Below are 24,960 nucleotides of genomic sequence, written 5' to 3' on the forward strand. Positions count from 1 at the left end.
AGATGTGAAAGTTTGCTGTATCATCAGCATTGTGTGGATAATTATTCCTCCACAAGAGCTGGCAAAGACAGTGCTCACAATTTGAACACTGTGACAGATCGCTTTACTGAGACTTTATGTTGTATAATACTTTGTGAGGGCACAGCTGAGCAAGGGGAGCTTAACCAGTCGACCAGCTCCGCCTCAGCAAATTATGTTTCAGTTGTCGGCCCCATAACGTTGTAATGATTAAAGACCTTTTTGCTCTTTGGTTCCAGATGACAGCAGCAGTGACTCAGACTGTGAGTCAGACGGTGAAGGAAGCACCTGCTCCAGCAGCTCTGACTCTGAGGTTTTCGATGTCATAGCCGAGATCAAGAGAAAGAAAGCTCACCCCGACCGCCTTCACGAGGAGCTGTGGTACAACGACCCAGGACAGGTCGGTGTTAACAAAGGGATCATCTTATAAAACCAAAGCTTCAGCTTCTATATTTATCTAAACAGACCAAAGCAGAACCATCTCTGAAGCAACTCCACAACATTGCTTTCATAATATAAGGCAATGGCAGGCAAATGGTGTCCAGTGGGCCAAGTCTGCTGTAGAATAATAGTCTTCCTACAGAGCCAATGTAAATCCTAAACATCTGCGTCTTTCCCAACATGAGGAAAAGCAGGCAAACCCCAGCTTCTGTCCCGCATTTCCTGCCAGGATATTTAAACAGTGCATGGTGCTCAAACAGTCCAATATGCTTTAACAGATGAATAAACCAAGTAAATAATATAATCCAATTAATTTAAATTAAACCTGCAACCCTTGAATTTTAAACACAGTTTTAATTTTACGGCTTTATCAGAAATTGTGCTGATAAGTTTTTTTCCTCAGGCAACAGCAACAGCAGCACTTTCATCCAACCGTCACTGAAGCAGGCCACTGTTTATTGAGTGTGTAGTGCAAAAACAGAACAGGCATTTGCATATATGAGTCATTTTTTGGCAAATGAGTATTAGTTAATGAGTCTAAGATGCTGTAACTCTGTTAATTCCCTATTTTATTAAAGGAAAATTATGCCGCTGGATATGATCCTAAAACAAATGGTTGTATAGATCAGTTTTAAAAGAAATAAACAGCTGCAGCATGTTGACAACCTTTAGACCTGCAAAATGGGGACTCTGCAACACACAATACACTGCAAGGCACTCATTTGTGGTAATGCTAGACTAAAAAATGGCCAGGCTGATATATGGGTGACGTAGATTGAGGTAATTTAGAATAATTTAGAAACAGTGTCTCTCTTGCATAACGTGTACAGCAGAGCTTGTGAGAAGTTTAGATTCCATCTATAAATTGTCTCAATTCTTAACTTTCTTTTCTTTTTTTATTTATTTATTTTTTGGGGGGCTTTTTGTGCCTTTGTGCCTCGGAGAAATCCCAGGCAAAATAGTTAAAAACAGGAATTAGTGACATAATTCATTTATTCATAAATTTCAAAACAGTCTGTTCTAGAGGCACTGGAGGGATGTCTTGGTGTATTGGTGCCCGTGTGTCTATAATGTAGATACACATCATTATATAATACTTTATAAAACGTTGAATGCATTTCCAACAATACTGGATTGTGCGCAGCAAGTTCAGGTCTGTGGGAGCTTTTGAAATCATTCATATTTCTTCAGTTGACTAGAATAATTCAAGGTCTGACATCTAACCATGCAATTTGAAAAATGCCCAGAGTAATGAAAAGTTTGCTTTCCTTAATACAAATTTTTGGAAAATAAATAAAATAAAGTCAGTAAAATTTAAAATGTAGTCATAGGCCAACAATTTGGCATTTTGTGTTGTGCTGTTGTGTTATTGAAGAGTTCAGACCTTTTTGTCAGAGTTTGCCTTCACATCGCTGTGAGACTATCACAAAGAAAAACTTAAAACTCAAAACTCCAGTGAAGAAGTAAAGGACAGGAGTATGCAGTTTAGAGATGTAAAATGTTCAGCAGCTCCTGTGTTATACATGGCAAGTGGAGCAGTTGTGTCTGATTTACGTATTTTCTTTCTGTCCAGATGAATGATGGTCCCCTGTGCAAGTGCAGTGCCAAGGCCAGACGTACAGGGATCCGCCACAGCATCTACCCGGGGGAGGAGGTATGACACGCTGTGAATAAATCACCCTTTCATAACCTTGAAGTTGTGCCACACAGGGGCAAGGACATTATTCTAGTCAGGCTAAATGTATTCTCTATACAGAGGCCATTTTCTGTTGTATTAGAGGGACAGTAAGTAAGAGTTTATCATCCCAAAGAGCCAAATGATGATATCACATCTGTAAGAATTTGGCAGGGGAGTTGGTCTATACCAGTGATTCATCGATTATTTTGCCTCCTGCTGAGATTTCTGGTTTTTATGACTCATTTTCTCGTCTTACTGTGTTTTAGAACAAAAACTCCCACATAGATGCATCTTCAGCAGAGGTGTGTAACACATTTCAGCATCAAAGACAACGAAGTACAACAAATCTCGAAGCTGTTTAACTGCAGCAGCGATACTACTCCTGGATTGCATTCATTAAACTGTTAACATGTCAGGTGGAAGGGAGGCTGGTTAAGGAGCAGGAAAAGTCCATTTTCCTTTTGTTTGCCTTTTATGACAAATGGTTACTTAAAGTCATGGATTACTTAATGAGTTTTCTAACCTATGGCAAAGTATTTTGCAGGGAGGTAAATTAACATCAGCCTGCAGACAAATGCTGGAACATCTCAGCTGTAACTTTGTAAATTTTTACCTAGAAGCCACTTTTGCAAGCATGTTACTTGGAGGTCATATTATGGCTTAAAAATCTATTTGGGTTGGAAAATGAAGGGGGCATGCTCCCTTGTTAGTCGAGTAGTTGACTAATTTCTTGTTATGTTCTTGGTTGACCTGGAAATGATTAGTCAATTAATTGTTTTTTAACGGGCGGTATGGCTGCATCATTAAAGGATGTACATCAGGCATCACTGGGATGTGTTCATCACATCTCTGGCTTCACAGTAATTTCACAATAATTTTCACAAATATGTTTTGCCCCTCATTAACTTCTATACTTGGTGGAATCCCTCAGTGTAAATGCATTAATGTGTGGAGGTAAAAAAAAAAGTAATATTTTTAAAGTCAAATCAACAAACTCATTAGTGGTAGAAATCCTAAGATGAATCAATCAACAGAAAATGAATTAGCATCTATTTTGATGAATCATTTAGGACATTTTTCAGGCAAAAATGTCAAATATTTCTTAGTTGCAGCTTCTTTATTGGGAGGTTTTGCTGCCTTTATCTGTTTTATATCATTGTAAACTCATTATCTTTGGGTTTTGGACTCTTGGTAAGACAAAAACATCTGAATATGCTTTGCTGATATTTTATAGACCATCTACACATTGAGAATTTATTTGGCAGATTAATTGAAAATGAAAATAGTCATTAGTTGCAGCCCTAAAACTGTTTGACAGGTAGACAAAAGGCCTCATAGTTTATATTTCTTAAATCATAATTGGCTCCAGTATAGTGTCATATATAAATATTTATATGTGTATGTTAAATTCCCTTTTAAAGAGAATGAGCTGAGTTCGTGTGTCTCTCTCAGTCTGTGAAACAGTGTCGTCCAATGAACAACAATGCAGGAAAACTGTTCCACTACAGGATCACCGTGTCTCCTCCCACCAACTTCCTGGTATGACTTTTACTTCTTTTTCAAGCCCCTAAAATAACAGAAGTTGTTGTTGTTGCATGTTTTATGGCAGTAATCAGTGTTGATATTGTGACATTTATTCAGCTGCAATGTCGTTCCAGTGTGTGACCAGCTGTTTTCTCTTTCAGACTGACAGGCCGACGGTGATCGAGTACGATGACCACGAGTACCTGTTTGAAGGCTTCTCTCTCTTCTCCCACACACCTCTCACTAATGTAAGCCTGCTTTGAATTGTTAGCGGTGTAGGCGATAAGCCATGAATTTTACACCACAGTAGTTTCAGATTTCTGACAGTAAGTGGGCGTCACTGTGCAGTCGTTTTTCTCAGTTATGCCTTTCTTTTTTTTCATAGTTTGTGTCGTTATTTGTTTTTTGCTGCTTGGAGCTTGCAGAGTATCTTTCACATTGTGTTTTTGGAGACAGGTGTCACAGTCAGTTTACTTGACTGTTTTATTTTTAAGTGTCATGATGAAACCAAAAAGTTTACAGGGTTGCTTGCAACTTCTCTATAAGCTTAAAAAACCCACCTTTCACCATCAGAGAGTCATTTCACATTCAAACAGAATGCGTGTTATACATAAAACAATGTACACAATGAATTATACATAACTTCTCTGAAGACCTGAAGAACAAAGGCTCATCTAATAGGAATAGTAAGGAGCAATCTAAATTTTTAACACTGGATTTTTTGTTTTGCTGCTTTGTCATGGTGATATTTCAAGGCTATTGTTTGTCAACCTTCAGGAAAATCATATCACAGAAACATGATCATGTTTTACAGTTAAAAACTTTTACATAGCTCTTGCACACCTTTAATTCTTATTGATATCTGCACAGGACTGAGAAGGAACCAGGAAGCCAGCCATCTTACTTTATTTCGCTGCGACATGTCGGTTGATAGACGTTGATTTGATTTGATTTGATTTTATTTGCACTTTGTTGTCAGATTTCTCTCTTTGTTTTGTGTCATCAGTGAAGATTCCTTCATGAAGAGTAGAAGTGACTGACAGGGCGCAGGGTATCTGATCCACTGTTAATTCAAAACAAACAGAACAACTACTAAACTATTTTTATTAATATTTATTTCTTAGTTTTAGCTTTGTAGGCCTGTCCTGGTGTTCCTCTGCCCTCTCTGCTCTCTGCTGTATGAGCCTGTCTGCATGAAACCTCATTACCTCAGACCAACTGCTGCTCAGTCAGCTCTGCACTGACCACATGTGATACCATTCCTCCTCCTTTATGTCTGTTAAGGCAACACATATAATTTAGGTCAGAGTGTGAGTGAAAAGTCCCGCTCCTCCTGTAACTTGACCCTCCTCAAAAATGACTTAAAATCGGCTTTTGGCTTCGGATCTGCTTCTTTGTTGCCCGGACAAAGTGCTCCTCTCTTGCTGTGCTGACCTTGTCACAGACTCCTCTCCCTCACGTTTGAAGGCCCATCAGTGGCTGTCAAACATTAGAGAGGTCGTGACTTAAAAGGACCGTCTCTTTCTGAAGCCATTCGAGCTGTGTGCCTGACTTTTTTTTTTCTTCTCCCAAGGAGGAAGTCTAAAGTCAAAGAGATATCGACAGGAGACAACCAAACCAAATCTGTGGCCGTGTGTGTGTGTGTGTGTGTGTGTTTTTTTTTTTTCCTGCATGTTTAAATAATAAACTACTTGGTCAATATCCTTCTAGCTTGAAAAGAGCCCAGAGGATTAGACATGATTTGAACTGGATAATTTAAGCAGCCCTTGTTAAAAGCTGGGGTAAACGCTTCGTGGCAGTGTGGGGATTAGGAACCTCGGAGCGTGGTGATATTAGCCCCCCTGCTAGTTAGCCGCCGGGATGGGCAAGAATGAATGTGACTCCCAGGTTAATCTCTTAAAATGGACCCCTGTGCTCTGGCAACAAAGACCGTGTAACTATGGAGATTAAACACAGAAGAGCAGGCTTATCTATTTCGAGAGATTTGAGTTACTTAATTTTTGTGTGTGTGTGTGTGTGTGTGTGTGTGTGTGTGTGTGTGTGTGTGTGTGTGTGTGTGTGTGTGTGTGTGTGTGTGTGTGTGTGTGAGTGTGTGTGTGAGTGTGTGTGAGTGTGACTGGGTGTTTGCACACATCTGGGTTTTTAAACTGGCCAGAGCTTGTTTATACACATTGCAGTGAGTTAGAGTGGGATTTCTTCCCCGTCCATACTTTTTCTGAACATGCACATGGTTGCAAGCACCATTTTGGGCAAGCTCCACCGCAGAGATGAGGTTTTAATGAGTTTCCTTGAAAAGCTGTAACCTCTGCCTAGCGCCATGGTAATGAGTCAGGCCGTCCTTTCTTCTGCTCGTCCTCTGTTCCTTTCATCATCACAGATTCCATTGTGCCGTGTGATCCGCTTCAACATAGATTACACCATTCACTTCATAGAGGAGATGACACCGGAGGTCAGTAAAACCCTACTTTATCTCCCAGCTCTTTCTCTCCCCTTTCTCACCCCTTTTGTTTTTATCTCAAACGGCTGAGTCTGAGCACAGCTGAGCCACACGTAACCCTCACACCTCACTGCCTGGGTGAGCGACGGTACTAATCCTTTCTGAAGAGGGAAAGGAGATTCTTTTTAACCTGCCGAAGTTGATTATGTCGATAAGGTGGCTTATGTGATAAAGTTAGAGAACTGGATTTGCTTATCAGTCATATCTACATTAATACACTCTTGCTTTTTTTGAGTCTACTTGCACTGTATACTAACAAAATGCTGCTATCTAACACCGTCTCTCTCTCCCGTGGCCAGAACTACTGTGTGCGAGGCCTGGAGCTGTTTGCCTCCTACTTGTTTCAGGACATTCTTGAGCTGTATGACTGGAACCTGACAGGTAGACATCCCAAAAGAAAGCCCAGCTTAACCAGAAATGACCTCTCTCACATGTTTGACATTTGTTTTGATAGTGAATATAAAAGAGGGAATGATCACAAATTACAAGTTGTAGCAAAAATGAGGTTGACTTTGGGATCCCTTTCTCTCTTTGTGTTGTACTGTGTGTCTTTGTTTGAAGTTATTCTGTAGGGGTTCACATACTTTTCCCAACCAACACTGTGAATGTTTGATATTTGCAATATGGACCAAAACAATACATTGATTTGTGTGTTTCTAGTAAAATAGATTGTTTTTGTTCATTATTGTAACTTAACCAACTTAATTTTAAGACACATTTATGATTAAATGTAGGAAATTTCAAATTTTACTTTTACAGCCATTGATAAGATTAAGAAAGCACATTAAATGTGATGAAACTGTCAAGCAACATTGTTGCGATTGTCATTTCAGCCATGATTTTACACTTCTAATCTTTAACCTGTGTCAAAAGCATGTTTTTAGTGTGAAAACTTGTACTCTGCCTGAACAAACAGCAAAAAAAAGTCTCTGCTCCTTTGTCCAGGTCCTGAGTTTGACAGCGAGGCCTCTGGATGCCAGCGGTTTCATTTCATGCCCCGTTTTGTCCGATTCCTACCTGGTAAGACTGTTAACAACCTGTATGGACCTGACTGCTCTTTGTCTCCCTCTGGTGGTCGGTGGTAACACATTTCTCCAGTTTAAACATGCTACAGAAAAGGAAAAGGATGCACATCTCCAGTAATGTCTGTCCCCAATATTGGTGCATCTGATCTTGATACATGTGGTACGTTGTGAGGTTCACTTCCAGAGCCGGAGCAGCTGTGTAGCTGCGTGGTATTCATCTTTGATACACATGATGGTGCTGGTGCACTATGATATTGCCTCTGAGTTTGTTATGACAGCCGTGCCACCTACCTTCTTTCCATCAAGAAACAGTTTCTCTCGTAGCTTTCCCAATTTAGTTCACTACAAACACTTATCTGCTTCTTTTACAAAAGAAAAAAAAACTGTCCAAACCAAAGTTTCTGATGTGATCTGTGAAGAGAGAGACGGAGGAGACGAGGAGTTACAGTGAGAGGATGATGATGGTGTGTTGGAAAGTTGCAAAGAGAGTGTGTGTGCATTTGTTATTGTCTTAATGTATTTCCTGGACTGAGAGCACAGTGGACTTTTGTGTGTCTGTCCATGTTAACACTCGTAAATGGAGGTCAATCAATTGTGCGTGAGTGTCTATTAAATGGACTGTCTTTGACCCGGTGGATTGCATGTGTGCACTTGGCTTTATTTCTCTGCACAAGCATTGATATGTGACTGTCTGCTCACTCTTGATTTTGTAACACAGATTTGAATGTTATTCCATGTGCGTGTCATTATGTGCCTTCACGTATTGTATCGCATCTGACCTTTCATCAGTGCCTGTGTTCACCTGTGTGTTTCCCGAACAATGCAATTGTGATGCATGGGGACATTTCCACAGTATGTAGTACTGGCTCAAAAACTCTGAGTTGGCGGAGGTGAGGCGGGGTGAGATGCTTCTATAAACACAAAGACTTTCTCCAACATGAAAGCTGATTTTGGGCCAAGGATTTTGAACAATGAGTATGTTGTATGGAAGCTCACTGAAACATTTTCCCTTGAGGCAAAAAGTCACAGCTTGTTAAATTCCACAAACTGCATCAATGAAGAGTGAGATTTTTGCTTTTTTTTTTTTTCAATTAACTGTGTATTCATGTTAATAAATATTTATGTCTTAGATGGCGGGAAGGAGGTGCTGTCCATGCATCAGGTGCTACTGTACCTGCTGCGCAGCAGCAAGCCCCTGGTCCCTGAGGAGGAGATTGCAGACATGCTGCAGTGGGAGGAGCTGGAGTGGCAGAAATACGCGGAGGAGTGCAAGGGCATGATCGTCACCAACCCGGGCATGGTGAGGCCTCAGCTTCTCTGCTACAACAGGAGGTGGCCTTGTCCGCCATTTCAAGGGCATTTGTCGCCCCCAACCCCGACACTGCAGGAATAAGGCTGTTTGTGTTAGCCTGTGACATGAGCAATCTCACCTATTATCCCCAAGGGCGTTTGCTGTCATCAACACTAGTCAGGCCGAAGCTTTTATGTTGCTGTGAAGTTGGTTAACCTTCTTGTCTGGCCCATATTTTAAAGAATGTAGAGTAATTGTGTTTGGGTAAAGGTGAAGATGTCATTGCTAGCTAAAAGGTTGCATATGAACAGTGAATATGATTGTGTAACCTTTGGCGTGGGTGAGTTATTGAGTCAGCTGGCCCTCCTGGCAGGACTGAATTGTTGCTGTCAGGTTCTGCACATAGGTGGGTGTTTAATAGTCTTCCATCCATAGACTGAAGTTAAAGATTGGTCTGCCAGTCAAACAAAGTCTATTAAAAAGGTCATATATAGAGACTTACTGTGTTTGGTGAAAATAGAACTATCTGTGGTGATGGTCAACTTTAGCCATTTTCACTGTCACTCTCAGGATTTCTTATAGTGAGGTTGTTTAAGTGGCTATTTTTATCACCATGTCACTCTGTTTAGAAACAAGGAGAACTGTCCTAAATCCTTCTTAATGTTTTTTGTCAAATTACTGTCGTTAGCAGGTTCCTCTGTATCACCCATAGTTGATGGTTAATATTTTCCTTCTGAATTAATCTGTCAGTCAACCCATTTAGTCAGTGAGAGACGCCAGAAAACAGTGAAGAAAATATTGTAAAAAAACCTGCCACAAGCTGCCCTCACAGTACACAGAGCAAGGCTTGAGTAACGGTGTGGGAGGCTGTAAACTTTACAAACCAAGTCTTGTCTTAAATGACTGAACACAGTGGTGGAAACAGAGGGCAGCACTGTGAGGCAGGGCAGGGCCCAACTCCTTTCTGTGGCTGCTACAATACTCTGAGCTGTGTGGTGTCCGACTGACAGCGCTGTCAGGAGCCCAGCAGGAGACTCTCTGGTGTGGTAGGATTTCCAAACTGAGTTCTAACCAAGACACCAACTTTTACTTTTTTCTACCTGTGTGGAAACCTGATATTTTGACATCCCAGATGATGAACAGAGACATTAAAACATGGGTTTCTAGGCAGAACATGAGAGTCATGTACAGGAGCTGAGCTGAACTAACACGACATGTGCAGGGGAGTGCATCGGTTAGGAGTGTCGACTGAGCCGACCCAGAAAATCCTGACTTGGGGGTAGCTCTAATCACAAGTTCCTAAGACTCAAAGGGACATTTAAAACATTGTTTTATCCAACCAGTAATCCAGGACTCAAAGATATCCAATTTAAGACATTATTAAACAGAAAGTTATCTCAAAATTGAAGAGTAGGAATCAGTCAGTGATTAACTGATTAACAATATAGTTTGCATTCACTCTGTTAATGACATAATTATTTAGTGATCAGAAAATAAGTTCTTGGAGGTATAGATTTTAGAAACATGCTGGTTAATCACTATCCTTCCAGAGCTCGGTGACCCAGCTCAGTCCATCCATGCAATCTCACCTGATGTGTTGTGTCAAGGTCACATACTCCACATCAAAGTGCCTGATGCCAATCAAACATGGCACTCTCAAGTGCTACTTATTTCACACAGTGGTATGGTTCACAGATGAGGGCACAAATGTCAACTGCCTTCAATCAGCTACGGCCCATTAAAGCACATGTAAAGAAGCAGTCGATGCTAAATGGCCTAGTATATAAATTAGCATTTACAATGTGCTTGTGTCGGGATTGTAAACAGTGTAATCATCAAGTCTTCCATCAAGCCAATCTAACCTGATTACGTCGCTTTAGAGGCAGAATCAAAGTTGGCTGGTGACCTCTTGCTCTCAAATCAGAGTTTGTATGCAGGCTGTGACGAGCGAGCGCGGCTAATGTCAAGGTGAGCCCGAGCCTGGAGCCATCTGCCGCGCAGCACATCACGCCTTCTGCTACAGCCCCGTCTTCTGAGCTCGCAAAATGCCTGACAGGTTAACTGTGGGAGTCAGCTGAGGACATGTTGTGTGTCAATCTCCTCCCTGATAAGAGTGTCACAAGTTAACGTGCTCTTTATCATTGTTGTCTGATGGCTACAAGCCGAATCTGGGCCTCATCTCATTACACCGCTGTGACAGACGACCCTCCTGGCGTGGATTATTTGTTATTTCATATATTGGTAGCAGATGATTGAATGATGGCTGCCTCGTAGCTAGATGAATGTGTTTATACTGTAACATGACTTGCTGCACTGACTTCCTTTTCCCCAGAAACCCAGCTCAGTGCGTATCGACCAACTGGACAGGGAGCAGTTCAACCCCGATGTCATCACCTTCCCCATCATTGTTCATTTCGGGATCCGTCCAGCTCAGCTCAGCTACGCCGGAGACCCTCAGTAAGATGGCACACACACACACATATATATAAATGTCGACCAGCCATCTGAGTACAGATCTCTTCCCCTTATAGCTTTCACCTGCTGTGTAGCGTCTCCCTCGTTCCCTCTACTCCTTATTCACCACCGCTCTCCCAGGACACTGTGACGGCACAATCCCTCGTGTTGCACACAGAGGAGGATGAGTATGGTGTACGTCGAAGAGGAGGGAAGATAGACGGATAGATGGAAAGGGGAATAGAAGGATGAGAAAACGAGTAGCATGACATTTTCACATGCGTCGTCACGGGTCTCAGGTTTCCGCTGGGTGCCTCCGCCGTGGGAGCTGCTGCGGTTTATGTCTTGTGAATAGTAATGCCATACACACACACACACGCCACAGGGCTGCAGTAGGGAATACTGTACTGTGCTGCTGCATAATTAACAAAAGCAGTGTATTAGATCATCTGAACTGCGGTCTCTGAGGTGCTCGGAGAGATGCGACAACACCACGCCAAGAACCAATCAAAAGTCAGCACACAACTCAGCTCCTGCCCTTTCATTCTAAATTTAAACCTGTGGATTTCTTTTTAACTCAAATATTGGGTCTCAGTCATAACAGTCAGGAGGAGGTGCTGGAGGAAAATGGTGATGATGAACACGCAAGCAAGAGGGTGATCAGTAGGAGATCCATTTAGGCAGAACTAGTTTGCTTCCTCCTTCTGACTAATGTCCCCTCTCCCCTGCTGCTGTATTTTAGCTGTCTGTCCGCTGAGCTCTTTCATCCCTGCACACCCTGCTGCCATGTCAAACTTCTCAAAGTGGCAGACAACGACAAATTTATGGATGGACTGGGACATCATTAGCTGATGCAGACACGAGTAGTAAGAGACCAGTGGAAAGGATTTCCTACCACTGCTAATGATGCGTGTAGCGAGGGCAGGAGTCGGTGTTGATTGCGGCAGCAATGCCACAGAGAGGGAGCCTTGGACACAGCAGCAGCATATATTAACTCAGGAGACTGAAGAAGCTGTGTTGTCTTCTTCAGCAAAAGAGGGATGAAACATGAGAGAAACATAATGGAGGAAATGAGGGAGGGGAAAGGCGTGCAGAGATGTACAGGGGGAATTTAAGAAAGAGAGGAGGTTGAACTCAGAGATGGAAGCACGTGAACGTGCTGTCAGTTGTACATGTCACTCTTGCTGAATAAGTCGCAGTGTCTTTTCTGTGAAAGCTGTGATTGCAGTGTTACAAGGTCGGATCTAGTAACATTCCTGCAACACCTCCAACCTGGCTCAAGTTTGAATTTACACCTCAGTGAAACACGCTGTCAGGATTCAGAGCAACAAAGTGTCGCTTGAAGTTGAGCAATGTAATTTACACTCTCAGCTCTTATTGGGCGTTTTTTTTTCTGACATTGACACTCTACCGGCGCACAGTGAAGTAGTTCATCTCCTGAGCGCTGTGTGTCTGTGTTTAATTTGTCGTGTCTAACGCCTGGTAGCTGGTTAAAGTTCCACTGAATGCTTTTGTTCTGCATTAGAAAACAATATCTGCTTCTGTTATATGAAGAAAGCAAAACAAACACAATTGGCTGTTGCCAGGTTGTGAGGACATCTGCAAAAAAGCTGAACCACTCACAGCTTCCCCCCCTTCCCACTGCTGGCCGTCTTCTGAGTCTTTGAGTTGTCGTGGGCAGTAGCAGCAGGGTTTCCTAGGTTCAGTTTTCAGTGAGAGGTGGTAAGTTAGGTGCTAATGTTTAAGCTGCACGAGCACAAAGGTAAATAATTGCAGAGGTATTAAATGCAAGGCTTGGTCTGTCTTCTAATAACACTGATTATTATTATAACATGAATTAATCACAGCCTAACATCTTGTCAGTTTTCATTATGCTGTGGCATATATGTATTGATTATATAATTATAGATTATACACAAGTATATGAAATGAATGGGGATATTTATTTGGGAATCTGTGCAGGGTACAAAGCAGGGGTGAATATTGCTTGTGTTCATGATGATTGTTGAGAAAACACTCATTCAACTGCAAAATAAATTTTAAAATCCGTCACTTGCTACCTTGATTTTCTGACCGACATTGTGAGCTCCCTCCCTCACACTTTCAATGGTCCTTTTGTATTAGAACAGCGCTATTACTGAACATTTAGGTAACAGAGACCTACTCTGCTCACTTTAGCAGATAGATGAAGCCAGCAATGTTACAGATGCTGTGTCTGAAAAGGGTTAGAGACTGGAAAGAGAAGAAGTGGGGATGAAGAGAGAGGAAGAGGCGGCATATGCTAATGAAAGCATGTGCAGGCAGTGGTGAGAGCAGCGGCAGTGCTACCCCGAGAGCACACAGCGGATCTGTGGAAAGGTCATTGGAGCGGATTGGGGACGAGGGGGCCTCCCAGGCTGCATAGACTTTCTCTCTCTCTCTCTCTCTCTCTCTCTCTCTCTCTGTCTCGCTTTCTTTCTTCCTCTCTCTGTCTTGTCTGCTCCGGCTGCTTCAGTGTGGAGGTGGTGGCGAGCTGATAATCGGGGCGGTAAAGCCGTCTCATTCCCTCGTCTCAGTCTCTAATGAAGTCCCCACTATTAAAGCTCTATAATTCTTCTATTCCACAGTACACCCCCTCGTCTTCCCTCGTCTTCTTTCCTTCCTCGTCTCTCTCCTTCACTCTCTTTATGCCTCTCTCCCTTTTTCTCTGTCAATGCACCATCCTATCCCCCAAACCCCACCACCTTACCTCTCCATCCCACCAATCATAATTGAATAACTCTGGGTAAATGAGGAGAAAGTCTCCTGAATGGGAGCAGAACGGTCACACTCGGCCCTCAGTGCATCAATCAGGAGGTCTGATTGAAAAGAGAGAAGGGGGGAGAAGTGGGGGAGGGGGGTAGTATGGTGGCTACATGTCACCTTGCCGATAACTCCCTGCCTCCTTTCAGATGCAAATGAGAGAAAAGACAATGGGGTTTTTATAGAAAATGAGAATGAGGAGGTTGTGAGCTTGCTCTTGAGCCATGTGTCAGGGCTGCTCAAATGTTTCACCACTTAACATCTTTTTTACCAGAAAAGAAAATATGGTCAACTGCAAATTGTAAGTCAGCGTGTGTGTGTGTGTGTGTGTGTGTGTGTGTGTGTGTGTGTGTGTGTGTGTGTGTGTGTGTGTGTGTGTGTGTGTGTGTGTGTGTGTGTGTGTGTGTGTGTGTGTGTGTGGACCCTTGCTCACAGTTCAAACGGCAGACATCTGAAACAGAGAATCTTCTGTGTCCACTGCCCTCACACACAAGCAGCTAATGCAATAACGGCTCCAGGCAACTGTTAAATTATGTTTAATATCAGCCAAGCCGCAGATGAAATATTGATGTGTTGTTGCGAAGCCGGAGAGTGAGGAGGAGATGGACTCCTGTCAGCCTGACACCACCTTATTTGCTTTTATCAGGTACCAGAAGCTGTGGAAGAGCTATGTGAAACTACGCCACCTGCTGGCCAACAGCCCCAAGGTCAAGCAGATTGACAAGCAGAAGCTGACACAGAGAGAGGTGGGTTAAAAGAACGCAAACACACTTTGACTTTTTTTTTTTTGTTTCTACTGACACACTCATACCTGAACATCGTCAGGTGGCTTGTATTTGGGTCTTTTTTGGTGTGGATGTAGTGCAATGTGCTTTCAACTGGAATCGTTTGGAGGCTAATTTCCCGCAGATATGAGAGGTGAAACACCGAAACACTGGCACATTTGCACACACTGCAGAAATGAGAAATTCACAGCCACTTATTTCAAAAACAAAACTATTACCATTGCTATTATTCCTGCTGTGTGCATTGATTCAGATGCTGCTTATCTGGAATCCACCGCTGGTAGTCGGAGTTATTGCCTCAAACTAACAAGGATGCTGCTTCACTAAACAAAAATGAAACAGACAAAAGTGAACTTGTTCATTTATGGAAGAACCACAGTCAGACTTTCATGGATAAAGGTTTCCCCACAACAGAGAAATAATTGAATATAGAATCCAGGGCTATACCTTGAAAAAATATTGATTTGCACATTAGTACCTTGTAAGCCTAATATGTCATTGAAGTGTAGACCTGTTCCCTTTACATAGCGTCTTATTTGATGTTGAAAAAATTGATTCAGACATGTAGTAAATGGTTTTATCATTAATCGAAACCTTACTTTGACAATACGTCATTAGCTTTCTCACCTGATGTCTATTTCAGATACACAGTAAATATGTAGCTCTTACTATTACAAGATTTTCACACAGGCCATTAAAAAACATAAAGTACATACTAATGTATTTGTGAAGGTAAGATGAGGCCTCAGCAGGCAGATATCTGGGCACCTGACCATTGTTTTAAGACGACTTGAAAAATGTGAACATGTCCTTTAATGTATAATTTAGATGAATGTACAGCCCAGAATAAGATGGCAGTAAGTTCTCTCCTGAGCTCAGTGTGAAGGTCAAATCACCTCTAAGGACAGCGAAGGGATTAGGTTTAGTGAAGTAATGACCATGTAGCCACAGGGGATCACACGTGTGGCCTTAAGTAGCCCAGCACAAGCGCTTTGTCCCAGTGTAGCTCTCCTGCAGGGACTGCTGTAACTTCTCTACAGTAGATCCAGCTTTTCTTCTCTCTGAGGCGTTGGGTGTGCTGCAGATCTAGTCTCCTCTTTTGGTCTGTTTGATACACCAATAATGAGTAAGAACTCAGAGCTCAATTAGCTTGTTTCCCAGGTAGCTCGGCAAAGCTCTCCGGCTAACAGGCCCTGACAATCCTACTGTCAACCTGCACTGGAGCAATTACCGAACCCAAACACACGCACACTCACACACTGGGTCCATCAGGCTCCACCACAAACATTAGCCATGTCAGTGTCTCTTCACTGCAGTGGCGGTGCGGCGTTGCTACTTAGCTAATGCCCGAGGGAACACTGAAGCTTCCTGTGTAAATGCTCTTCCAATGAAAGACTAAACACCTGTTCCTCTGATAGGCATTTGCTGCCATTAAGAATCATCCTGTCAGAGGTGTTCACAGCTATGCTGTGCTTCTCCAGCTGGCACTTTGATACCTCTGTGCTTGGTTTGAAGACCACGGAGCTCTAGGGAGACCAGAGGTGTGCACCTTGACGAGAACTGGCCTTCACACCAGGGCGCACACCTCTTTCCCCATTTCCAGACCCCATGCTAAGAGCGTGGTGGGTTGTGTGTGTGTGTGTGTGTGTGTGTGTGTGTGTGTGTGTGTGTGTGTGTGTGTGTGTGTGTGTGTGTGTGTGTGTGTGTGTGTGTGTGTGTGTGTGTGTGTGTGGAGATGGTGTGGCATGGAGGGACATGCAGGCTGTCTGTGTGTGTTCCACAGATGGATTTTGTGCGAGTCCCTCAGCCAAACACATGACTGGTCCTCAAATATACAAATACACTGACCATCTAATCAGAAAATACTCAACTCCATCAGTTTTTTCTGAAGCTTTTACATTGTAAAAAAAGAAAGTCTTTGCATCTTCATTGGTTTGGTTAAAAGGGTGTGCAGAATAACCTATAATGACATGGTGAAAACGTAGCTGTATTGAAGATGAAATACATAAGTATGTTACTTTGTTATCTCTGATCTGTAATTTGAATAAGTATTCAGCCCCGAGTCAGTACTTAGGCAGTGAATTCAGCTCCAAGTCTTCTCTATCAGCTCAGCATATGTGGATTTGAGGATTTGCTCTGATTCCTCCTTGCAGATTTGGCCAGGCTCGGTCGAGCTGTGTGAGGAGTATCTTTGAAAAGCTATCTTCAACTCATTCCACAGATTTTCCTTTGGTTTCCAGTCTGGGCTTCAGCTGGGCCACACAAGAACTTAAGACTGTTTTTCTCAGTCTATTCCAGTGTTGATTGGGATGTGTTCTTAAGGATCATTGTCCCGCTGCAGCATTACATTGGCCCAATTTTGAGATTCTGGCACTTCAACCTGGCTCTTCATAAGAACTTTTATTTATTTGGTCCTTAAGTTTGAGAAAACAATCTATAAAAGATACGGAGAGAAAGATGAAGATAACACTTGTAAGTTGGGCAAAAGAAGGAAAAAAGACATTAAAATTAAGATAGTAGGCAAAATAAATGACAAAATAAAACCCAAGTTCTTTGAAAGTATTGTATTTTGGACAGAAAGAACAGCCTGTTGACAATTTTGCTCTTAAAGAGTCTTGATTGTTGTGGTGTACAAAAAATGAAGTTTGTTCTGAAGGTGGTTATGAAGGACAGAAGGAAGGAGGGAAGGAAGGATGTTTAATCCAGATTAAAAAAAACCACTATACAGATGGGTGACAAATTAAAGGAAAAAACAACATCCAAACCAAACAGTCTTAGTAAGGCGTTGGGCCACCATGTGCTGCCAGCGCAGCTTTGGTTCTCCTTAGTGTTGATTCTGCAAGTCTCTGAACTCTGCTGGAGGATGAACACCATAAACACCATCAACACCAAGACATTGGTGTTTTGGTGATGGAGGCGGGGGAGAATGCTGTCCTGGACGTTGGTCCGAGATCTCCCATTTTCAGTTGGGTTGACATCTGGTGACTGTGAAGGCCACAGCATATGATTCACATCATTTTCATACTCATCAAACCATCAGTGACCCCTTGTGCCCTGTGGATGGGGGGGGGGGCATTGTCATCCTGGAAGACACCACTCCCATCAGAATAGAGATGATGCATCATAAAGGTGACCACTCAGAACAACTTTGTGTTGATTTGCAGTGACCCTTCCCTCACAAGGGACAAGTGGACCCTAACCATACCAGCAGAATGCCCCCCACATTGTAACAGAGCCACTGGGTCCCCTCACTGTAGGGGTCAAGCATTGAGGCCTGTCCTTCTCTCTTGGTGAACGCCACACATGACGTCAGTTGTGGAGAATATGGTGATGGATGACTCATCTGACCACATCGCTGTTTTTCCCCCACATCTCTGCAGACCAGTGCCTCTGGTTTTTACACCACTGAACTCTCAAATGTGCCTTCATCTTTGTAATGAGGGATTTATGCACTGGAGCCTTACTATAATATCCCTCCTCATGTAACAGTGGCCGGACTGTTCTTGCTGACACAGTCTGATCATGTCCTGCGTTGACCCTCTCACCTCACCTGAGGAAAGGTTGCTCTCTTCCTTCCATCACACAAATGCACAAGCATCACGGTCGTCAAATGTCCAATTCTTGACCCTGTTTGCTCATGTCTTTGTCATAGACTGAAATGCAGATGTCACTGCTCCTATTGAAACACCAGCCACTTGAGCATCTCTGTGTCTGAAGGTCCTGTCATTAGTGCCCCAACAATGAACCCTCTTTCAGAGTTACTTAGATCTTTTCCTCTTCTTCAACTGCAGCTGTGTGGGAGCATCTGCATTCGTTACGTTTCTCTCCTCTTTTATTCAGCTTGTTCCTTTAATTTGCCACCAGTCTGTATCTTTTTTGCACAGCTGACTTTTTTTTTTGTTTTATTTTGTTTTGTTTTTACATTACACTGCATTCATTTGGAAAGTGCTTTTGTGACTGAAGATAAGTGCATTCAACCTCCATAGGTTCATTTAACCTGCACACCTAAAAATGTAAATGCATCTCTCTTCAACAAACAACCCTTTGGCGTCGGGTCAACAAAAATGTTATTTGTCCACTGGAAAGCATGAATATCCACAGCAAATTTTAATGTTAATGTGGCAGTTACTTTTGAGAGACCTTATCCTGGTCAACCTACAAGTGCAGTAGCTCTAATCTTCATGCTTTGCATTGTTCAAACAATGTGAGAAATGTGATGAGAATAAACTAGAGCCCCTTAATAAACCTGCATAAGCACAAGTAAGCAAAGGGAGCACACATGCAACAGATGTACCGTTGCAGTCTGCAGGTATTGAATTTCAGACAGTGTCTTTGGTGTTTGACCCCAACCTGATCCAAAATGCAAACACTCCTCTCAGCAGAAGGGTGTGATGATATAAGTCAAATGTTCCATGACTTGTCTGTTTGACCAGCAGAAAGTTGGTCTCCCTCCCTCCCCACTGCTGGTTAATTATTTAGTTTTTGTATTTCTGTCCATTCTCTGACCCTGTAGAAATCTCAGCATAATAAAGTATTTACATATCATTCGCAGTTCTCAGTGATTACTGCTTTCCATATACAGTGGCTGGCTGTGCATGGAAAGACTTGTTGTGTGTGGTTGCACGTGCACGTGCTGCGTGTGAGCAAGCGTGTTCACTTTGATGCACAGTTCAAAGTAGGATGGCATTATTTATTCATGCCTTTGTTGTTCTTATTTTCTCTGCGAGTCAAAAATTCCTGGCGTTCCATTTTAGGCAGATCATGGTTAACTCAGACTGAGTTGATAGCGTCTCAGTCAAATGAAGCACATGCATGCACGCAGACGTTTAGGAGGTGCAGTGTGTCAATACATCTTCCATCTCTGTTGTTATTTGTAGGACCCTCTTGTCTCAAACTCAGCTGCCCCTACTGAATTTCCAGTTATTTGCTATAGAGCTGACATGATGCACTGTGTGTGCTTCTGTAATGATTCCTGCTGGTGTTGCTGCTGCTGCTGATGATGATGATGATGATGGAGCTACCTCCAGGCTCTTGTGAGGTGGTCTTAATGGGCAGGCAGGTGCCTTGGCTCTTGGTGGCTGGGACTGAAGCCTCAGCGTCAGCCCTCCTACACCCAGCACCATCACCACCCCTGCCCATAGCCATGCTGACCTATTGCAGTGCCTCAATTAGCCAGGACCAGCAGAGCTGTCACTGTCACCTGCTGCTCCTGTCCACCACTACACTGTATGTGTGTCAGGCCATGGAGGTTTCAGTTTATTGCATGTGCCAGCCTATCTGTTGGGAGAGAAGGAGTGAAAGGAGGGAGGGATGAGGGTGGGGTGGGGCTTTGAGGATGGGAGCTGTCTCCGTAGGCTGTGCTCCAGCGGATCAATAATTGACTGGCTGGTTGTTTGGCAGGAAGCTCTTCAGAAGATCCGTCAGAAGAACACTATGCGCCGTGAGGTGACAGTGGAGCTCAGCAGTCAGGGCTTCTGGAAGACTGGCATCCGCTCCGACGTCTGTCAGGTAACACCCATCCACCGTATGCATGCACAAACACTGGCAAATGCATACCTGCTGCAATACACACTCATGGATCTAACACGTGAATGTATGGGCGCATTCAGATGTTCAGCGATGTATAGATTTGTACAGATTTGTACATGCACTTACACAAATGCACACACTATTTGACATTTACATAATGTTTGAAATGAAACATGTTGTATACAAAGTGCTTTAGAAATAAGAAGATTCATAAGATTATTTAAAAATAAAGTGCAGAGACAGAACAGAAGCAAGAACAGTAAATAAGGACTCGGTTCAATATCAGTTTATCATGTTCGTCAGAAAAGTCTTAAAATTGTAAAAGAAAAAAAGGCTTTAAGTTCCCATGGCCTAGCAAATCCTCACATTCAAGAAGCTGCATCCAGAGTGTTGTAACACCGTTGTTCATGAATGACTTGAGAAGATGACATGATTTTGAAATAAGCTCTTTAGGCTGACTCACAGAGATGGGATGCGCTGATTGCAAATGCCTGCTCACCTGTCGACACCAGTCTCTACTTTGATGCAGCTATTAAGAACCAGAGTATTTTAGATCATGCTCTGGTATCTGTGGAGTCAGAGCCCCAGCAATCTGAAGTCATGGCAGTAAAATTATTACCCTGTGCAATGAGGGTTTATTAGTGACATTCTGGGTTTTAACCCCTAATAAAGAGGTTTAGAACATCTTGCTAAACTATTCGTTTGTCTCCTTACCATCTGTTAACAAAGTGAATACAATAACCCCTATGAGAATGATGGCCAGAGCTACAAAAATTTGTAACCCTTTGCTATCATCCCTTAAATGTGCAGACACATGCACACAGAAGTAAATCCACTCAGACAGACACAGTCCAGTGCTCGCTGCACAGCCACAGTCAGAAACTGGGCTTCTGATCTTTCCACACATTGCGTCACTTCTCCATTCAAGTGTCAAAATCTGTGTAAGGAAAGTGGACTCCCACAGAGCCTCAGCGGCCATACCCTTCATTAAGTAATGTCTCAGACCTGACAGTTTATTTATATACAACTTCACCACCACCGCTCACTATGGGAAGAGAACATGTGCATTATCTCCTTCAAGCAGCTGTTGGAGGCTAAATAAACCAGGATGCAGTTTTATCTCCACACGGGTCTTTGCTGTATGTTGTCTTGATCTCAGGGAAGTCAGAAAAACATATGCAGCTCACTGTACCATGCGTGCATACAAGTTAGCATGAGCAGCCCTAATGAGACTTGAACCATAACCCTGGATGTGTTAGTGCCACGCCGTGCCCACTGAAACATATAGAGCTGCATTTGTTCATGGATTTGTGAATGTAATGAAATTCACTAGTGTTCTTTATTTTATAATTCTTTCATTTATTGTCTGTTCCAGTATTTTCTGCCTGTTACTCTGAAAATAATTGGCATCAGCGCTGCACGTCTTTTCCCTCTGAACACATCCCCTGTCCCTGTGTGCAGTAAAGATAGCCCACAGCTGATGCTCGCGCTCAAACTTGGAGAGGAATGACAGAAAGTTCTAGCCTCGCAAACCAGACCTCTCTTGACCAGCCGACCAGTGAGGTCTAGCAAAGAAGGATCCAATCCATAATTGCTGCCCAATTATATTTGCTTCAAGCTGTACTGCTATGACTAATTGGTTCATGAATAATTTCACCTCGAACTGCAGTGGTACAGTCTGCACAACATGTGACACAGACGAGAGATAACAGCAAAACTGACCTATAGTTTCTTGATTCTAAAAGCAGGAGCTCTATTTGGAGCAAAATCATCCCACTCGTTACTGACATCGCTTGGCTACACCAAGGTTATTTCACTTGAAAGGCTCAGTCAAGGACCAGGCTACACATTGATGGCAGGGATGGGATTTATTTATTCATTGGAATTTTTTATTTTCATTTATATTTGCATGTTTCTTTTTTAATTCACTACTTTTTTCAGCTTTGTCTTCCAGCCTTTGTGTGTCTGCATCAGTTGGTCCAAAACATTTTAAGAGAAAGATAGTGTGTGGGTGGGTCTTTATTCACCCCAAAAGTGGTGCATTAATTTATCTGTCATCACTTAACATATATATTTATCCACCTACTTAAATATCACATAACCAAGCCAGAGCATGGAGGAGTCTAAATTTGTATTGATGGCAGGTAGGTAGGAAATAGATTAAATCTCCTCTGCAAATGTGAATTGCTTTAATACTTTGCATTGCTGACTATGCATTGCCTCATAAAATCCCTTAAAATAAGTTGCAGTAGAGAACTGTAAGCCTTTAGCCTTACAATGACAACTTCATTGCACATGATATAGCATACATCAGAATAAATGAGCCTTTAAACAAAAAGATGTTCAGTTCATTTTATTATTTATTACATGAGAAAGAAATGGGTGAGATTAAACCTGGAAAACAAGTAGGGGTAACCGTTTTATTGCATCCCAGTTAATAAAATGATGATATAGTTGGTTCAAGTGCAATTTAAAGTTCATGCTTGTAATATTTCAGCGAGGGGAAAAGAACGTTCAAGCCACTAGTCCAGATGGATGGTGTCCAAACGTCATCTGTGACAGTAAATTAGAAATTTCCCACCTTTTAATTACTGGAGTATCAACTCTAACAAGCCCCCGCCCTGCCTTTCTTCACACACACACACACACACACACGCACACACACATACAGTCAGTCACTCAGGCAGTCATCAGAACAGGTCAGGAGCTGTAGACATGACCAGGGCCTGGCTTTGTTAATTGGCTGCTTAACAAGGCCTGGGGAGTGTGTCACCATGGCCCCTGTGATGGCCCCAGGGCTACGTGGCTGCACTGCTTGTAGCTGCTGGGCCTTGGGCTCACCCTCCCCCGTAGCACTAATTAAAACATGCATGGCTCCCTCCTCTCTCATGTGGTGGCATGAGGTTAATGTGTGTACACCAGCCTTTGCTACAGTTTCTCAGCCACTCTGACTGGCTGACTTGATAAGCCACCACTAATGATTCTGCAGATTGGCCCTGTGACTGTCAGATTTCTTTGCTGACCACTGGCTGTTTTCTCTTCTGCTTTCATTCTCACTTCGCGTGTCACATTCCTTCGCTAACACACTTCATTCACAACTCATCCACCAGCCTCTCCTCTCCCACCCTTTTTCACTTTCCTTTCACTTTGTTCCACTCAAACTTTTTTTCTTTTGATCTCACACATGAGGGTGACAGGGCGCTGTCGGTGTTTGTCTGAAAGTAAGTGTGTCAACATGTCGAAATGGGCTTTGATTGGACTGTCCTGTCCAAATGTGGATCCCCCCCCCCCGTCATTCCCTCTCACAGTGCAGCGATTGGGTTTTTGATTATTTCATCTCTCTGTTGCAGAGCACCACTTAATAAATAATGACTAGCTGATTGATTTCTCCCTCCTGCTTTCTTTCTCAAAATCTCCCCATCACACTTTCTCTCGAAACATGCTCTCACCGTTCCTCTTTCATATAAGGCGTGATCCTGATTCTCTGTCTCTTCCTGTCTCTTTCCTTTTCCAATATTTTTCCTCCAATGCTCTCTTCCCTATTCCCCTTTTTTCCAATTCTCTCTGTCTTCCACAGCACGCCATGATGCTGCCTGTTCTAACACATCATATCCGGTACCACCAGTGTCTGATGCACCTGGATAAGCTCATTGGCTACATCTTCAAGGAGCGCTGCCTCCTTCAGGTAAGGCACAGTCATGACAACATCTTATTTACAAAGTGATGAGACTCCATGCTCCAACCCAAGCTGCATTATTTAAAGGCTGCCATAGTTGATAACTAACAGGTAGGCAAATCCCTGTGGTTCCCTTAGGCAGTGTACAGCTGGTTAGATAGCCAGATAAAAAAAGGTAAACATTTTGTGCAGAGGCTTCTTGTGTGCAGAGATCCAGGGAGGCAGCGTTTGCCTCATTATTGTGCCAATTCCACCTCTGCAGGAATAGTTCAGGTGAAAATGGGGCTTCAGAAGTCAGCTAAGGTAACCCACACACCGGCTTGAGTCATATCTCTGCAGCGAGCGGCCCAGGTCTGCTGTGAGTCGCAGTGACAGTAGTCAGGACAACAACAGCCTCCTCCGTAATGCCAGCTCTCCCTTGTCAGGTCTGCAGCCTCAAGCTCTGTGCTCTCAGAGCAAGCCCCACGGCTGCCTCCAGCAATATTGAAGAGCTGTCATAACCTGATACATTAGAAATCAATGAGTTGTAGCCTATACATAGTTAAAAAGGGAAAGGATGCATTAAGATTCGCTCAAGGCTCTGTGTGTGTGTGCGTGTGCGTGTGTGTGTGCGTATGCATAGAAATTTGCACATATTGATCAACGATTGGCCCTTTTGTCGTTTGTATAATGACGACCTGTCATTAAGAACGCTAAAAAAGAAACAGTGACCCGCTGCCAGCAGCCGACAAGCTGTGGCCCTTTCACTGAGGAGACGCCCATTTGAGGCTGACATCTCGGTCCCATGGGGAGAAGTTAATGGATTTATCCCTCCCTCTTTCTCATTCAATTCCTCCATCTTTCAAAAAATACAAACAAAAGAAAAAAATCATCAGTTTGATCAGGGCAGCTCACATACAAGCGTCTGCAGTGTGTGTTGCCCATCTGTCTGCTTCACAGTTTTATCCACTGAGGTGTTAATACCATGACATTGCTCTTTGCGTGTGTGTGTTTGTGTGTGGATGAAGCCGGAGCTGTCAGCAATTCACCACTACTGGGACTGAAATGACCAAAGTAGGGAGCCATCATCACTGGGCTTATAGCACCTTCCTCATCTGCTGCACACACACATCAGTGGCTAATGTCCCACAGTACACACACACTCTGCCCAGATAGGTTTGGACAGAATGGCTGCAGGAGTGCAATGGTGCTTGTTCAAACAGCCTTCTCCGAGTCAGAACTCATTTCAGATCCGCCATCACTTCCCATTTGCCTCTACTCT

General features: G+C 43.0%; 1 protein-coding gene across 3 annotated transcripts in view; it reads left to right on the forward strand.

Annotated features, from left to right (window-relative positions):
- The window catches only part of drosha (drosha ribonuclease III), an 85,181-nt gene that overhangs the window by 5,320 nt on the left and 54,901 nt on the right, over window positions 1-24,960 (forward strand). For all 3 annotated transcript variants that reach the window (XM_071484627.1, XM_071484628.1, XM_071484626.1), the window contains exons 6-17: window positions 258-418; window positions 2,033-2,113; window positions 3,590-3,676; window positions 3,823-3,909; window positions 6,039-6,110; window positions 6,458-6,539; window positions 7,104-7,178; window positions 8,314-8,483; window positions 10,807-10,931; window positions 14,356-14,455; window positions 19,895-20,002; window positions 23,601-23,708. In XM_071484627.1, the coding sequence (XP_071340728.1) occupies window positions 258-418; window positions 2,033-2,113; window positions 3,590-3,676; window positions 3,823-3,909; window positions 6,039-6,110; window positions 6,458-6,539; window positions 7,104-7,178; window positions 8,314-8,483; window positions 10,807-10,931; window positions 14,356-14,455; window positions 19,895-20,002; window positions 23,601-23,708 (1,256 nt within the window). The remainder of the gene's footprint in view (window positions 1-257; window positions 419-2,032; window positions 2,114-3,589; window positions 3,677-3,822; window positions 3,910-6,038; window positions 6,111-6,457; window positions 6,540-7,103; window positions 7,179-8,313; window positions 8,484-10,806; window positions 10,932-14,355; window positions 14,456-19,894; window positions 20,003-23,600; window positions 23,709-24,960) is intronic.

Source organism: Trachinotus anak, unplaced genomic scaffold (genome assembly GCF_046630095.1).
Source record: "Trachinotus anak isolate AG129_WGS33_773 ecotype Australia unplaced genomic scaffold, CSIRO_AGI_Tana_v1 ptg000009l, whole genome shotgun sequence".
NCBI classification, from domain to species: domain Eukaryota; kingdom Metazoa; phylum Chordata; class Actinopteri; order Carangiformes; family Carangidae; genus Trachinotus; species Trachinotus anak.